Below are 15954 nucleotides of genomic sequence, written 5' to 3'. Positions count from 1 at the left end.
CATCATTACATTAAGACATGGTCAGTCAATCCGGAAAATTTCAAGAACTTTGAAAGTTCCAAGTGCAGTCGCAAAAACCATCAAGCACTATGATGAAATTGGTTCTCATGAGGACCGCTACAGGAAATGAAGACCCAGAGTTACCTTTGCTGCAGAGGATAAGTTCATTAGAGTTAATTGCACCTCATATTGCAGCCCAAATAAATGCTTCACAGAGTTCAAGTAACAGACACATCTCAACATCAACTGTTCAGAGAAGACTGCGTGAATCAGGCCATCATGGTCGAATTGCTGCAAAGAAACCACTACTGAAGGACGGCAATAAGAAGAAGAGACTTGCTTGAGCCAAGAAACATAAGCAATGGGCATGAAACTGGTGGAAATTTGTCCTTTGGTCTGAAGCCACAGTGTCTGTGAGACGCAGAGTAGGTTAACAGATTATCTCCGCATGTGTGGTTCCCACCGTGAAGCATGGAGGTGGTGGTGTGTTGGTGCTTTTCTGGTGACACTGTCAGTGATATATTTAGTATTCAAGGGCACACTTAGCCAGCATGGCTACCACAGCATTCTGCAGCAATATGCCATCCAATCTGGTTTGCACTTAGTGGGACTATCATTTGTTTTTCAACAGGACAATGACCCTAAACACACTTCCAGGCTGTGTAAGGACTATTTGATCAAGGAGGAGAGTGATGGAGTGCTGCATCAGATGACCTTGCCTCCACAATCACCCAACCTCAACCTAACTGAGACGGTTTGGGATGAGTTGGACCGCAGAGTGAAGAAAAAGCAGCCAACAAGTGCTTAGCATATGTGGGAACTCCTTCAAGACTGTTGGAAAAGCATTCCTCATTAGGCTAGTTGAGAGAATGCCAAGAGTGTACAAAGCTGTCATCAAGGCAAAGTGTGGCTGCTTTGAAGAATATACTTCTTGATTTCATATGTGTTATTTCATTTCATTATTCTACAATGTAGAAAACAGTCAAAATAAAGAAAAACCCTTGAATGAGCAGGTGTGTCCAAACTTTTGACTGGTACTGTATTTCACAGTGATTTAGATGGTACAATGATTCCCTACAGTATTCAGTTCTTGTTTTCTCCCAAACTGAAATTGAACGAATCGTGCAGATTTTTAGCAACAAAGAAATGACAACGATTTCTACTTTGTTTCCACAGCCACAAAGGCAAAACAGCTTTCCCATTTCGACAACAGAAGCCAGTCTGGCGGGAGAAATCAATAGGTGAACATCACAGCCAATCATAACACTGTGTAAGTAATACTGTGAAACACTATTATTCCACTATGACTGCCGGTATATTATGGACATTTAATGAACATTATGGAAATTACAATGCACTTTTAAAATCTCAAAAGTACCCCCTTTGATTTTGTTATTTGTAAAGATAATGTTTTAAACAATATACACTCATTCAACTACTGTACATAATTCCAGAATGGGCTCTCTGCTGCTTTTGAAGAAATTAACAATTTTATAGATAGAAATTGACATTATACTTTATTCAAAAGTACCAGAGGCCACTCTGGAATTGTGATGTGTTTGAAGAGTATATTGTTCCAAACAATATGTCTAAAAAATAAGCAAAATCTTTTTAAAAAATGTACTTTTTATATAATCATAATATTTGGAATATTATGAAAATTCAATATATGTTGAATAAATTAATGTGAAAATGTATATTTCAGAATATAAACATAAGCCATATTTTAGAGCACACTATAAGGAGTATATGACATCAAGATGTTGTCTGTACCATGTACGGTTCATGGATCATAGGGTATTACAGGAGGCATCTATAAGAATAAAAGGGTCCTAAAATTGGCACTTTCAGAAATATATATTTTTTTTAAGAAAAAAAGTTTGTGATACAATTGTGAAAACCATGTTAAACATCCTTCCTCACAATAAAGTTATGTGAGAATTGCCAGAACAATCTGTGACACCAAAAATATTTCCACGCAATGCTGTGGTGGAATCAGCCACAGCTGGCTTCATAAATAATGTATTGTTGATGTATACTTACACAGCATCTGTCTGAAGGGAGTTGAGGAACCTGCCTTGCTCCAGATTGAGTCTGAATATCTCTGAGCTGAAAAAGGATTCAGTCTTACTGTGCCCAGTCAACATTAACACAACTTCAACTTGTCTTTATTTTACTGCTGCTCTTTAATAACATGTTACTTTTATTTCTTATTTGTACTGCATTGTTGGTTAAGGGCTCGTAAGTAAGCATTTCACTGTAAGGTTGATTTGATGTTAAAGACAAGTCTAATGATACATAGGAAATCAAGACAGTGAATGATCCACCTCCTTTGGCTTTTAACCCTTACCTTGCCCCAACAAAGTAGAGGTCGCAGGAGGGGTAGTGGTAGGCAAAGTCCCTACCAAACTTGGGAATGCGTGTCTTGTAGTAGTGTCCATGCTGCGAGTGGAACTCCACGTACCGGTTACAGTGCAGAAACACCAACTACACAAACAACAATATCAGGTCACATTTGCTTGTAGAAGATCAAGTTTAGATAACCCCCACTGCAGGAAACAACCAAGTAACAGTAAGTCTGTCTTACCTTCGAGTAGTCATCAGACAGAATGTCAAAGGCCACAACTGTGAGGGGGAAAAAACACACTTTCAGAACTAGCTACAAGAAAAAAACATATCTACTGGTTAAGGATTTTGTACAATGCAAAAGGTTTCTTTATTGGTGACCATCACATTATTGTAATTGTGTAAGTCGGGTGTGTGTTAGTCACAAAACATGGCAATGTCTTAAAATTATGTAGACAACACCATACATAGAAAAATCCTAAACGTCCCTTGTCTGTCACAAATGTAAAAATATATATATATTTCAAATTAATCTGCCAATTGTCCATTGTGTTGGTCGAAATAGTTAATACGCAAACCACGCATACTAACCGAAGTCTTGCAGGTTGGTTAAGGGACCAACACATGGTCCACATGGGTTTGCCAGATGATAGAAATGTCTACTTCAGTACAAGTGCTCTAAAAAGTTGGGTAAACAATACTTTCCTCTGGATATTTTACTTTCCGACAGAGTAAGTTCAAATATAATTTTATTCAACATTCCGGCTTGTAGAGGACCTGAGAGGTACCTTTCCAGAATCAAACACTGTCATATTCCAGACGATGTACTTAGAAAATCAGTGACTGGTCTCCAGGCAGGTGTGTGTTTGCTTGAAAATGTGTATGTCTGGCTGCACCGTAGTTAAATATTAAGGACAGAGTAACTGGTTCAGGCCTGCGCGCTTTCATTAGTGGAGTCAGGACTAGCTGACACCATCACTGAGACAGCTGGATCCTCTTCCTATGGACCAGTCACTCACTTCACAACAAAAGGAGGGAGGGATACTTGCAGGGATTCCCATAGCAAGTCAGAATTCCAGCCGACCATAGAAGCAGAACGATCACCCTACGATTATGTAACAATATAACTACTGGGTCTATCACTTACCATCCGAATCCAGACACCGTTCAAATTTCAAGGACAACTGATACGTGTCATAGCATCGGATCCTGGGTTTGTATGTGCCTGAAAGGATGTTAAAAGAAAGTGACAAATTCATATATAACAGCAATTAGTGTTTTCCACAAGCACATGCAGAAGCCAGCCAAATAGAACAATGATCCAGCTAAGATCCCCCGGGGTGGAGTTAAGAACTTTTTGCATCTCCATTTTGGTGGCGTCTGGTACATTCGGATTCCATCCGAAATAAACAGCTAAATTATTGAATACTTTATTGAGATTACCTCCCAGACTGGAAACATTTGTTGTTGTGGTATTGTGTTTACAATTTAAAATGACTGAAAATGCATGGATTCAGTGAAATGTTCGTTTTTTGGGATATCGTCTAGGCCTATATGGTCAGGACCATTTAAGTATGAGAACATTAAACCAATTTATTTTTATTTGTTTACATTTAACCTGTCTTCAAGATTAAAGTATTTTACTGCAAATTATGAATTGCCACAATTGTTTGTTCTTCAAATTATGTATTTTATTAAAAAAGAAAAATTAAGTAAATAGCCCAAATTACCTAGAAAAATGTATTAAAGGTTCAATATAATAGAATCAAACAAATTGTGTGATGGGCAATTTCAAATGGAAAAATGAGTCTCTAAAATAACAGGTGCTCAATTAAGTTCTGGGTCCATACGTGTTAAGAGAAGATCGACATCAGCTAAATTGTTTGCAACTTTTTTTTGACTGCAGTATGTAATTCAGTAAAAAAAAGACTTGTTTAACAACTGACCCACATATCTGCAATAAAGGTATGATCGAAGCAGGTGTTAACCATGGTCTCTGATACACTTTGATGAAATCAGTAGACCTATATCAATATTTTTGAAAATAACGTTTACAGTGCATTCGGAAAGTATTCAGACCCCTTGACTTTTCCCATTTTGTTATGTTACAGCCTTATTCTAAAATTAATTCAATCGTTTCCCCCCCACCAGTCTACACACCATACCCCATAATGACTAAGAAAAACTGTCAATTAATTTTTTTATATATATTTTTTAAAATCACATTTACATAAGTACCCTATACTGAGTACTTTGTTGAAGCGATTACAGCCTTGAGTCATCTTGGGTATGACACTAAAAGCTTGGCACACCTGTATTTGGGGAGTTTCTCCCACTCTTCTCTCCAGATCCTCTCAAGCTCTGTCAAGTTGGATGGGGAGCGTCGCAGTACAGCTATTTTCAGGTCTCCAGAGATGTTCGATCGGGTTCAAGTCCGATATCTGTCTGGGCCACTCAAGGATATTCAGAGACTTGTCCCGAAGCCACTCCTGCATTAACTTGGCTGTGTGCTTAGGGTCGTTGTCCTATTGGAAGGTGAACCTTCCTCCCATTCTGAGGTCCTTAGCACTCTGGAGCAGGTCTGTCAGAGTGATCATTGGGTTCTTGGTCACCTACCACTACCCCCCAGTTTGGCCCGGTGGCCAGCTCTAGGAAGTCTAGGTGGTTCCAAACTTCTTCCATTTAAGAATGATGGATGTTCCTGTGTTTTTGGGGACCTTCAATGATGGGAGACATGTTTTGCTACCCATGCCCAGATCTGTGCCTCAACACAATCCTGTCTCTGAGATCGAAGGACAATTCCTTTGACCTCACAGCTTGGTTTTTGCTCTGACATGCACAGGCAACTGTGGGACCTTATATAAACAGATGTGTGCCTTTTCAAATCATGTCCAATCAATTGAATTTACCACAGGTGGACTCTAATCAAGTTGTAGAAACTTCTCAAGGATGATCATTGGAAACAGGATGCACATAAGCTCAATTTCGAGTCTCATTGCAAAGGATCTGAATACATATGTAAATAAGGCATTTGCAAATATTTCTAAAAACCTGTTTTCGCTTTGTCATTATGGGGTATTGTGTGTCGATTGATGAGGGGGGGAAATTATTTTATACATTTTAGAATATGGCTGTAATGTAACAAAACATAGAAAAAGTAAAGTGATCTGAATACTTTCCGAATGCAATGTAAGTATCATTAGCTTTTAAAACAATTAAATCTGTTATCTTTTATGATATTTTGGAACAGAGTGAGACTATCACTCCACTAGCCTACATATTGTTTCTGCAATGAGGAGGATTCACCATCTTCATGGAATGTTTTCATAATTTATCTGCCGATAACCAGGAGCCAAATGAACAGCTCTCTTACCAACGCGATTCAGTAGCCTACTGTATGAGTCACCCACATAACGTCACTGTCTGGCAAGTCCTGCTGGACTTCATATCGAAAATACAAACGATATCTTTAATTTACTTGTCCATATGTGATACCATGGATATATGATCAACTTTACTCAGTCAGTTCAACACCATTTATAAACTAGTCAAGCTTGCTGTTCGTCAATCACATCACAGTAAGCCCATGCACTAGCACTGCATGGCTGTACATAAAACACGCAAAAGAAAATAAATCAATGTGCCAGAAAATAGGCTAAGTGGATTTCGACTCATAATTACCACATTATATGGGACGTGCAAATTGGCTCATATAGACAATGAAGGAACATCATGCTGGGCAGACTTTTTTTCTGACTTGCGAAATGTAAAAACACAGCCTAATTTAGGTGGCATAATTCCCCGCTGAAAATGAGTGTTCAACTGGCTGCATAGCCGACAGCCAGCGCTAGTGGAAAGCATTGCAATTACTTACAATCCTTCACTGTTCTACTCTACTAATTTGCCAAATTTATCTGACAGTGACAGCAAGCCAAATCCTCACCTGCTGCTAGAATAAACTGCCCATCCCTTGACACTTTGATTGAGGTGCACACTGTGGGCATCTCAAAGTCCTGGATGAGCTCGATCCTGCGTTGGATGTCTGAGAAAAATACATTAGGGAGGTGACGCGTGAGTACAGGAAAATATACAGTCTGACAACTTGGCCAGCACACAAACACCTATAAGACATTGACATTAGTACAATGAATACTCACCAACATCTTTATTTTGCAATGCCCTTTTCTTTCGATCTGAAAGCCACTGGGAAACAAATATTGAGACGTGTGTTATCACATACTCTGGTTATTATGACAAGCTACTGTTTACTTTGTGAGCTCATACCCAATTTCACAGCAGTATAAACCTCCATGCTTACTGGCCATGGATGCAGCTAGCTGGCTAGCTAACGTGAACTTAGTTGCTTAGCATGCCTATGCTTCAAGACAAGACCGAGAGCAATAACGTTATAGTAGCTAATAATAAAAACGACTTGACTTAGGAGGTTCAATCGGTTATCAAAGTAGTATATATTACCAGTAGCTAACTAGCTTATTGTATTGTAAATTAGCTTGCTTGCTAGCTAAAGTTAGCTAGCTAGCTACTTTTGAAAACGTGTCTTACTTCTGGTAGAGACTTTCCGTGACTTAAATTATAAATCTTCACATCATTCACACTGGATATCTGCATTGTCAAGGCTGTCAAATATACTTTCCACTCATAACACTAATGTACAATAATTGTAAGTTCTAAATATTAAAAACGCATGCCCCACGTTGCCACTAACAACAGGAAGTGTTGGTCTTGACTATTTAGGTCCGTGTGGAAGCCAAAAACAATAGATGGAGTTCCTTCTTCTTTTTCTTCGGTGGGGTTTAGCGGCGGTTTGGCATCCAACGTCATGGTGCATTACCGCTATCTACTGTACTGGAGTGTGGGCCAGAGACAGGGAGAAACTAAATCCTGCCAGCCCTGTTGCTCTTAAAAAAAGTTAACAACATATTTTAGACTATATATAATGACTTTCTTCTCAATATACTCTTTAAACTAATTTCCTGTATCCCCTTCTTCCTCATACTAGATCTCAGTCTCTCTTTCCCTCTGATACTGCCCACACTGTAGCAATATATGCTCCACAGTCTCTGTTTCCTGACAATAATCACACTTTCATGTTGAATGCTTTCCTGTCACATTTAAGGTCTTAATCAACTGGCTGTGTCCCACCATTGATCTTGTAAAAATAGCCTCCTCTCTTCTGTCCCTTTCTGCAGTCCTCCCTAACTTTACTCTGTATTTGAAATAAATGCATGCCCTTAGTATCTCTATTCCACTGCTCCTGCCTTTTCTGCACCATTACTGTCCATATCAGGCTTTTTGTCTCTGCCTTGCTCATTGAAACTACAACATCCCCACTACTAAGTGATTGTTTAACCAGTACATCAACTGCCTCGTTCCCCCTAACCCCCACATGGGCCGGGACCCAAGTAAATCTCATCTGTATAACCATCTGTCTAATCCTGCCATGGGTTTGTAGCACCTCATAAAGCAGGTCTTGTCTGCAACATGAGCTAAAGGACTGGAGACTCATTAACACTGCACATTAATCAGAGCAAATAACTACTCTGTCTGGCTTGTCTTCCTCCACCCACTGCAAGGCCAACAGTATATATACAGCCAGATGATCTGTAATACGTTTCCTGACATCAACCCCAAATTCCTGCACTACAAATGCTGACCCAGTACATCCTGTCCTCCCAGTACATCCTGTCCTTCCACAAAATCCTGATACACAGTAAGCAGACGTCTCTTAAACAAATCAGATGGATCAACACTCTCCCTATCTTTCTGTAGTCTCTCCAACACTTCTAGATCAACTACTGGAAGTGGGAGTAGCCATGGTGGATTTACAGGAATAGCTACCGTTGGACTGAAGAACCCTTCCATACAGTTCCACCTCCTTCACCTGGGTATTACTCACCCAAAGCTTGTGTTCTGTCTCCCCTAATGTTCCCAGCATGCTTGTAAAATCCCTTTCGCAGGATGAGACACCCCATGTCCCTGTAGGTTGTCCTAATAATTAATTACCAGCTGCTGTCTCCTAATCTCAATGCCATATCCCCCATCTCCACCTGTAGTGCAGCCACTGGGGACGTCCGAAACATCCCACTACATATTCTGAGTCCTTGCCCCTGTATGACATCTAGCCTTTCCAATGAGGTCCGGGCTGTCGAACCATACGCTATACTGCCATAGTCTATTATAGATCGGATCAATGCAACATACATGGTCCTCCATGAGGAACGCCCAGCCCCCCCACTCTTTCCCTGCCAGACAGCGCATCACATTTAGCACCTTCTTACACTTTCCCACCCTTCTCTCAATGTGTTCGCACAGGTCAGTCTAGTGTCAAAGTATACCCTAAGGAACCTGAAGGCCCCCACCTTCTCCAAGTTTCTCCCATATAACCTCATGCATACCTCATCTCCCACCTTCCTCCTGGTAAAGCACACTGTCTGAGTTTTCTGTACAGAGAACCTGAATCCCCACATTAATGCCCACCACTCTACCTCATCAATTGCTTCCTGTACCTTCCTGACTATGTATGGCACATTTCTTCCCCTCTTCCATAAGGCCCCATCATCTGCAAAAAATGACCTCCCAATATCTGGTTGTACCTGAGAGTAAAAATCACTGATCATGATTGAGAACAACAGAAGACTAATCACGCTCCCCTGTTTACTGTAAGACTTTTCTGTCATTTTAACAGTAAAACACTGTAGGATGCACAGTACAATACCATAAATGTGTTTTACATGTACATTGCACTACATTATGGGTCAAAATATTTAAAAAATACTGTTATTAACTGCAATTCAGAAGCCTCCTGTAAAAATGACTCTAACATACTGTATTTCTTTACAGTAATAGCTTATGCCTACTGTAGATTCATGCTGTCGGGTGAGACACATGAAGCTCTTTTTTTTTTGTTGACTATTTTAGTAAATATCTTCTTGAAGCGGCTGTGAAGTGGAAGAATATTTTCAGCAGCTGATGGGAAAGTACCTTGCATTGTTTATAAGTATATTTATTGCTAGCCAAAGTTGAATTACTGCATGTTTCCTTAGCTAACCTAACCTAAGCTAGCTCAAGTTGACAAAAGCCATTACAGTCTGCTCTAAATTGCTCATAGATATCTAGCTGTGCGACCTAGAAATACATCACAGAGAGAATATTGAGATTATAGGCTGTATCACATCTTCTGAGTGCAATAGAGAATACACAGCACAAATTCGTGACCGTTATGTTTCCACCATTACTACAGAGAAAATAGCTTGTTTATTGCAGTTCAAAAATGACTTGGATTGATGGGCCACATTTTAAACATATATTTTACCCGTATATTTTAAAACAGCGTTCCTTTTTCTGGCCCGCAAATTGCTTTTGACAAACAAATTGGTCAGAAATTTGGGAAGCACAGCCGAGAGCTGTCCAGTGACACAAGCCTACAAGACAAGCTAAACTACTTATATGCTTGATGCGAGGCAAATAACACTTGAACATGCATGAGTGCACTAGCTGTTCTGGAAGACTGTGCGATCACGCTCTCCGCAGCCGATGTGAGTAAGACATTTAGACAGGTCAACATTCACAAGGCCACAGGGCCAGACAGATTACCAGGACGTGTACTGCGAGCATGCGCTGACCAACTGGCAAGTGTCTTCACTGACATTTTCAACCTCTCCCTGTCTGAGTCTGTGATACCCACATGTATTAAGCAAACCACCATAGTGCCTGTGCCCAAGAACACTAAGGTAACCTACCTTAACGACTACCGACCCGTAGCACTCACGTCTGTAGCCATGAAGTGCTTTGAAAGGCTGGTCATGGCTCACATCAACACCATTATCCCAGAAACCCTAGGCCCACTCCAATTTTATACCGCCCCAACAGATCCACAGATGATGCAATCTCTATTGCACTCCACACTGCCCTTTCCCACCTGGACAAAAGGAACATCTATGTGAGAATGCTATTCATTGACTAGAGCTCAGCGGTCAACACCATAGTGTCTTCAAAGCTCATCAATAAGTTAAGGACCCTGGGACTAAACACCTCCCTCTACAACTGGATCCTGGACTTCCTGATGGGCCGCCCCCAGGTGGTAAGGGTAGGTAACAACACATCAGTCACGCTGATCCTAAACACAGGGGCCCCTCAGGGCACGTGCTCAGTCCCATCCTGTACTGCCTGTTCACTCATGACTACACGACCAGGCACAACTCAAACACCATCATTAAGTTTGGCGATGACACAACAGTGGTAGGCCTCATCACTGACAATGATGAAACAGCCTATAGGGAGCAGGTCAGAGACCTGGCCCAGACCCAGGCTCTGTTGTAACCGGCCACGACCGGGAGGTCCGTGGGGCGACGCACAATTGGCCTAGCGTCGTCCGGGTTAGGGAGGGCTTGGCCGGTAGGGATGTCCTTGTCTCATCGCGCACAAGCGACTGCTGTGGCGGGCCGGGCACAGTGCGCGCTAACCAAGGTTGCCAGGTGCACGGTGTTTCCTCCGACACATTGGTGCGGCTGGCTTCCGGGTTGGATGAGCGCTGTGTTAAGAAGCAGTGCGGCTTGGTTGGGTTATGTATCGGAGGACGCATAACTTTCAACCTTCGTCTCTCCCGAGCCCGTACGGGAGTTGTAGCGATGAGACAAGATAGTAGCTACTAAAACAATTGGATACCACAAAATTGGGGAGAAAAAGGGGTAAAATTAAAAAACAAAAAACAAACAACAACAAAAAAGACAAAGGAGATGATTGTGGACTACAGGAAAAAGAGGACCGGGCACGCCCCCATTCTCATCGATGGGGCTGCAGTGGAGCAGTGTCGTGACGTTGCATTAGTTAATGTGACGACTGTTGTTCATCGAATGATTAAAGTTTCTAATTGCGTGATTAACTGAATCAAGCAATTATTAACTCATTAACCTGGGGCACCATGGGTGCTAACTAGTTTTTATTGAGTTTCTATTTCCCAAATTAACTCAAAGAATATCAGAATATCGATTTTACAACAGCCGCTAATTAACCAGTTGCCTCTACCAATCTCGTTCTGAACATCGTATAGCCCGTGAATCTGCACAGACCCGGGTCTCACTAATGAATTCGTACCACACCAATCTTAGTTGAATATTTATTTACTAAAAGCTAAAATGATGATAAAAGATACACATAGACAAAACACATTATAGGCTATTGATTAGAACTTAGTATAACGGGACAACACACTATGGTGCGTGTTACCCACAATGAGGATTTCAAAAGAGAGAGAAAAAAGAAAGTACACAAGAGAAATATACATTTGGGTGAATTTGTCAGCTATGCTATTCTAACCCTAGCCTTGCCCCAAACTGCCGCTCTTATGGGTCAGAATATAATGATGTAATTACGTGGGGATGATCTCCGAGGATTCTCTGCGGGGACTGTTCCGCTGTTCGATGACGCACTTCTCCTGCGCACCTCCCTGCTCATCCTCCCGATGTCAGTGTCCTTTTTGGCTTTGGAGTCTGTTCCCTCACCCTTTTCTCTGGAAGGGGTCTTCTGAGGACAGACAGCTCTGTAGCTCAGAGCTCACAGCATAGGAATGAAACCCTTTAGATACCACGATTCGATGGGAGATGGAGGCTAGGTGGTTCGACTTGAATTCACCCGCTTAGACACAGCTACTCATCCGTAGCTTGGATAGAAAGGGATTTCTTTGTCTTCAAACTTGAGTTGCGTTCTGGGTTCGTTGACTTTTTTTAGACCTTGCTGCAGCTGGGGTCACATAGTCCTGTCGTAAATTCTATACTCACAAGTTTTATACCCTTGGGTCAGAAGTGGGCGTAACCGCTTTTAGAGCAATTCTCTGGGCGTACCAAGTTAATGAGGCAAGGTCTAAGTTTTTCTCAAATCCAATTTTAGACAACTAACTTCACATTTCATCTTTCTCAAAACATTCTCTTTGATTTGGATATTTTCCATACAACGTACAATGTATAAACATCAAACATATACTAGGAAAACTCTTCAGGTTACAATGTTTTCGTAATAACGTCATCTATTAACCTTTAATAACAGAACAAAAATTACATACATTTTCATATTCCATCTATTGTCATGACCACCATTGTGGCTGATGAAAACCATTGTTCCAAAGTCCCTTTAGTTCATGTCCAATGTTCTGAGTCTGGTTCTCCATAGTAACAGGACAAAGGAATTTGTCTGTGGCCTGAGATTTACCAGGGGCGTGAGGGGCCATAAAAAAAACACATCTTCAGACCCCTAGATCTCTCCTCCTCTGTTGGAGTTGAGAGATAATCTGTAGGGTTGTGGTCTCCTGTAACCTGACCTGATCAGGACAGTCATGACAGCAGGTTGAGAGCTTCAAGTTCCTTGGTGTCCACATCACCAACAAACTAACATGGTCCAAGCACACCAAGACAGTCGTGAAGAGGGCACAACAAAAACTATTCCCCCTCAGGAAACTGAAAATATTTGGCATGGGTCCTCACATCCTCAAAAGGTTGAGTTGAGTTGAGATACTGGTGTAATTTCGTTCAATGATAACGCTTTGACATTAGCCTAGCCCCCCTTGACTATAACTTCGTATTCATTTTGCTTGCTGTTTGGGGTTTTAGGCTGGGTTTCTGTTCAGCACTTTGAGATATCAGCTGATGTAAGAAGGGCTATATAAATACATTTAATTTGATTTGATTTCCCAGACGTCGGTTTTTAATTTCACCATGTGTTGTCAAGACACATATGCCTATGTAATGGTTGTGCAATGCGCTCACCAACAAGTTCTACATCAATATCCAATCACCTCACTCACATCATATCACCTCACTTCAACCACACGCAATATTTGTGTTTTAATTGCCCAAGACAACTTGGTAAATTCAACTTCAAGCAGAAAGTTGGCAACTAAGTGATATTTGCTCACATAGCTCACAGGCGCTGCAGTAGCAGTGTGTGCGTGTGTGTGTTTGTTTGTGTGAGAGTAAAACAGAGAGAGATTACTTAATTGCCACTTGGTCATGGAAGAGCGCTGAGCGGGGTTTTGCACAATGCCTTTCCTTCTTTTTTAAATGACTTTCTATAGGCTACCGGCACTTTAAACATTTCATGTGACCTACATGAAACACAAGTCTGTTTATTGCTTTTCGACATTTCCTCCAGTTATTATACTGCGTCAAAAATAGCCTACGACAGCAGGAAAGATGTGGACAATACCCAAACCCCGATATAAGAACTGCAACAAATTGGATACAAGGGATGAAGCCGAGATGGCCGTGAACATTGGCGGCGTAAGGCTAGTTTTAGACGGCGATGTGCTTAACCGCTATCCGGAGAGTAGACTTGCAGAACTGATCAACTGCTCAACTCTGAATTACGACGTTATCTACTCACTTTGTGATGATTATGACCCGGGTAAAAAAGAGTTTTATTTCGACCGGGATCCTGACGCTTTCAGATGTATCATTGACGTGTATTACTTCGGTGAGATTCACATCAAACGAGGTATATGTCCAATTTGTTTCATTAAAGAGATGGAGTTCTGGAAAATTCACCAAAGCTATTTGGACGAGTGCTGTAAAAGTTACCTGACTGAAAAAGAGGAAGAGCTGGCAGAGATTTCCAACAAAGTTAAGCTTATCTTGGATGATCTAGATGGGGACCCTTCAGTCAACTGCTCAGCGCGGTGTCTAAAGTTCCTTTGGAAACTCATGGAGAAACCGGAGTCCTCTTTGCCTGCGCGTGGCATCGCCGTTGCATCTTTCCTCTTCGTCCTTGTGTCCTCCGTGGTGATGTGCGTGGGGACCATTCCAGAAGTCCAAGTAGAAGATGAAGAGGGGGACCTTGTGGAGCACCCGATGCTGGAGGCCATCGAGACAGCCTGCATAGGCTGGTTCACCGTGGAATACCTGCTGCGTTTTGTGTCCTGCCCAAACAAACTGCACTTTTCCCTATCCTTTATGAACATAATAGACTTCATGGCTATCATTCCCTTCTACGTGGTGTTGACCCTTACTTACCTGGGTACGGCCATGATGGATCTGGCCAAGGTCCAGCAAGCGGTCCAGGCGCTTCGCATCATGCGTGTCGCCCGCGTCTTCAAACTGGTGCGCCACTCCTCTGGGCTACAGACTTTCACCTATGCGCTAAAGAGGAGTTTCAAAGAGCTGGGGTTGCTCCTTATGTACATGGGCATAGGGATATTCGTGTTCTCAGCAATGGGCTACACCATAGAGCAAAGCCACCCGGAGACCCTCTTCAGTAGCATCCCACAGTCCTTCTGGTGGGCTATTATCACCATGACCACCGTGGGCTATGGAGACATTTACCCCAAAACCACTCTAGGCAAGTGCAACGCAGCCATCAGCTTCCTGTGTGGGGTGATAGCCATTGCGTTGCCAATTCACCCCATTATCAACAACTTCGTCAATTTTTACAACAAGCAGAAAGTGCTCGAGACCGCGGCCAAGCACGAGCTGGAGCTCATGGAGTTGCAGTCTAGCGACGATTCACTGATGAAGGCAACGCGCAAGTGTGGCGCAGCGGGTGCGTTGGAGAGCTCGATGCGTATCTCGCGTAGTGATAATTGTATACCACTTCTCGAGGAATCGACCAGGACTTTGAAGTCGAAAGATTATTGCTCGGAAACCGAATCATTTTAACTTGGTAAAGAAACATTTTAAGTGATGTGTTTCAATAGCTAGGTTTCCATCCAATTGGCGACAGATTTTCATGCGAATAGTCTAAAATCCGCATAAAAACAATATAGCATGTTCCCATCAGAGACATGTTTCCATCAAATTGAGTTGTTTTAGATCAAATGCTGTGCCTGATGACGTAGTGCACATAAAAATACAAGGTAAATGGGTTTCCATCGCATCTTCAACTCTACATATGGTTTTCTCGTACAAAATGTTGAGTTATTTGGCGAGTGTGCCCACTCTGGTTTTGGCACGTGCGCTCGAGCGTGCTGGCGCATGTATATCCTACATGATGAGATTATTATGGACAAAAGAGCGAGATTCTTTTTATTTGTCAAACAGCAAACAAGCATCGAGGATCATGTCACCAGAATAAGACCCTCGATATTTATTGGAAGGAGTATCAAGCTCATCACCTTGCACTTTCACCACCCTGTGAAGTTCATGATAACTTTTCTTAATCTATAGCCTAATAAACTGCATGCTTTCCCAACCAGTTATAGTGGGAGGACCACACAACATGTCATTGTGTGACTCCAAGTTTACTTCGATATAAGGGTTATTATATCAATATTTGCGCATAAAGGCGTTTCCACCGACATTTCTCGTATAATTAATTTGACCGACTAAAATATCGCACCTTGTCTAGCGTATTTTTTGTTGTTGTCCATATTTGTAATGTTTACCGAAACATTTTATGTTTCCATCGGGGCTCATTAAATGTTTTATCCGACATGCACTTTACTGGCATACAAATGTTGGATGGAAACTTGATTAGTGAGCTATTTCCTCCTGTGGTTACTTCGTCTTTATGTGGGTCTACAGCTAAACGACTATCTTTAACAGTAACCCAATGGAGGACGTTTTCCTCTGAATTGAGTTTTTCGGAGAGAATTGTAGTAGTAGT

At 41.7% G+C, this 15954-nt stretch overlaps 2 protein-coding genes across 2 annotated transcripts in view; one reads left to right on the top strand and one right to left on the bottom strand.

Moving 5' to 3' along the window:
• The window catches only part of LOC112261647 (nucleolar protein 10), a 40050-nt gene extending 32933 nt beyond the window's left edge, over positions 1-7117 (bottom strand). Inside the window, exons 1-7 of the mRNA XM_024437135.2 lie at positions 6910-7117; positions 6504-6549; positions 6290-6388; positions 3494-3571; positions 2588-2625; positions 2351-2487; positions 2044-2109 (exon numbers count right to left, since the gene is read on the bottom strand). Coding sequence (XP_024292903.1) covers positions 2044-2109; positions 2351-2487; positions 2588-2625; positions 3494-3571; positions 6290-6388; positions 6504-6549; positions 6910-6975 — 530 coding nt within the window. The 5' untranslated portion in view covers positions 6976-7117. The remainder of the gene's footprint in view (positions 1-2043; positions 2110-2350; positions 2488-2587; positions 2626-3493; positions 3572-6289; positions 6389-6503; positions 6550-6909) is intronic.
• Positions 7118-13336: 6219 nt separating this feature from the next.
• kcnf1b (potassium voltage-gated channel, subfamily F, member 1b) lies at positions 13337-15366 on the top strand. Its single transcript, XM_024438098.2, has one exon. It carries the CDS (start codon positions 13551-13553, stop codon positions 15006-15008), a length of 1458 nt encoding a protein of 485 aa, XP_024293866.1. The 5' UTR covers positions 13337-13550; the 3' UTR covers positions 15009-15366.
• The last annotated feature ends 588 nt before the right edge of the window (positions 15367-15954 follow it).

The sequence above is a fragment of the Oncorhynchus tshawytscha genome, linkage group LG11 (genome assembly GCF_018296145.1).
Source record: "Oncorhynchus tshawytscha isolate Ot180627B linkage group LG11, Otsh_v2.0, whole genome shotgun sequence".
Classification (NCBI taxonomy): domain Eukaryota; kingdom Metazoa; phylum Chordata; class Actinopteri; order Salmoniformes; family Salmonidae; genus Oncorhynchus; species Oncorhynchus tshawytscha.
Note: the sequence above shows the minus strand (reverse complement) of the source record. Positions and strands in the feature narration are given on the sequence as shown.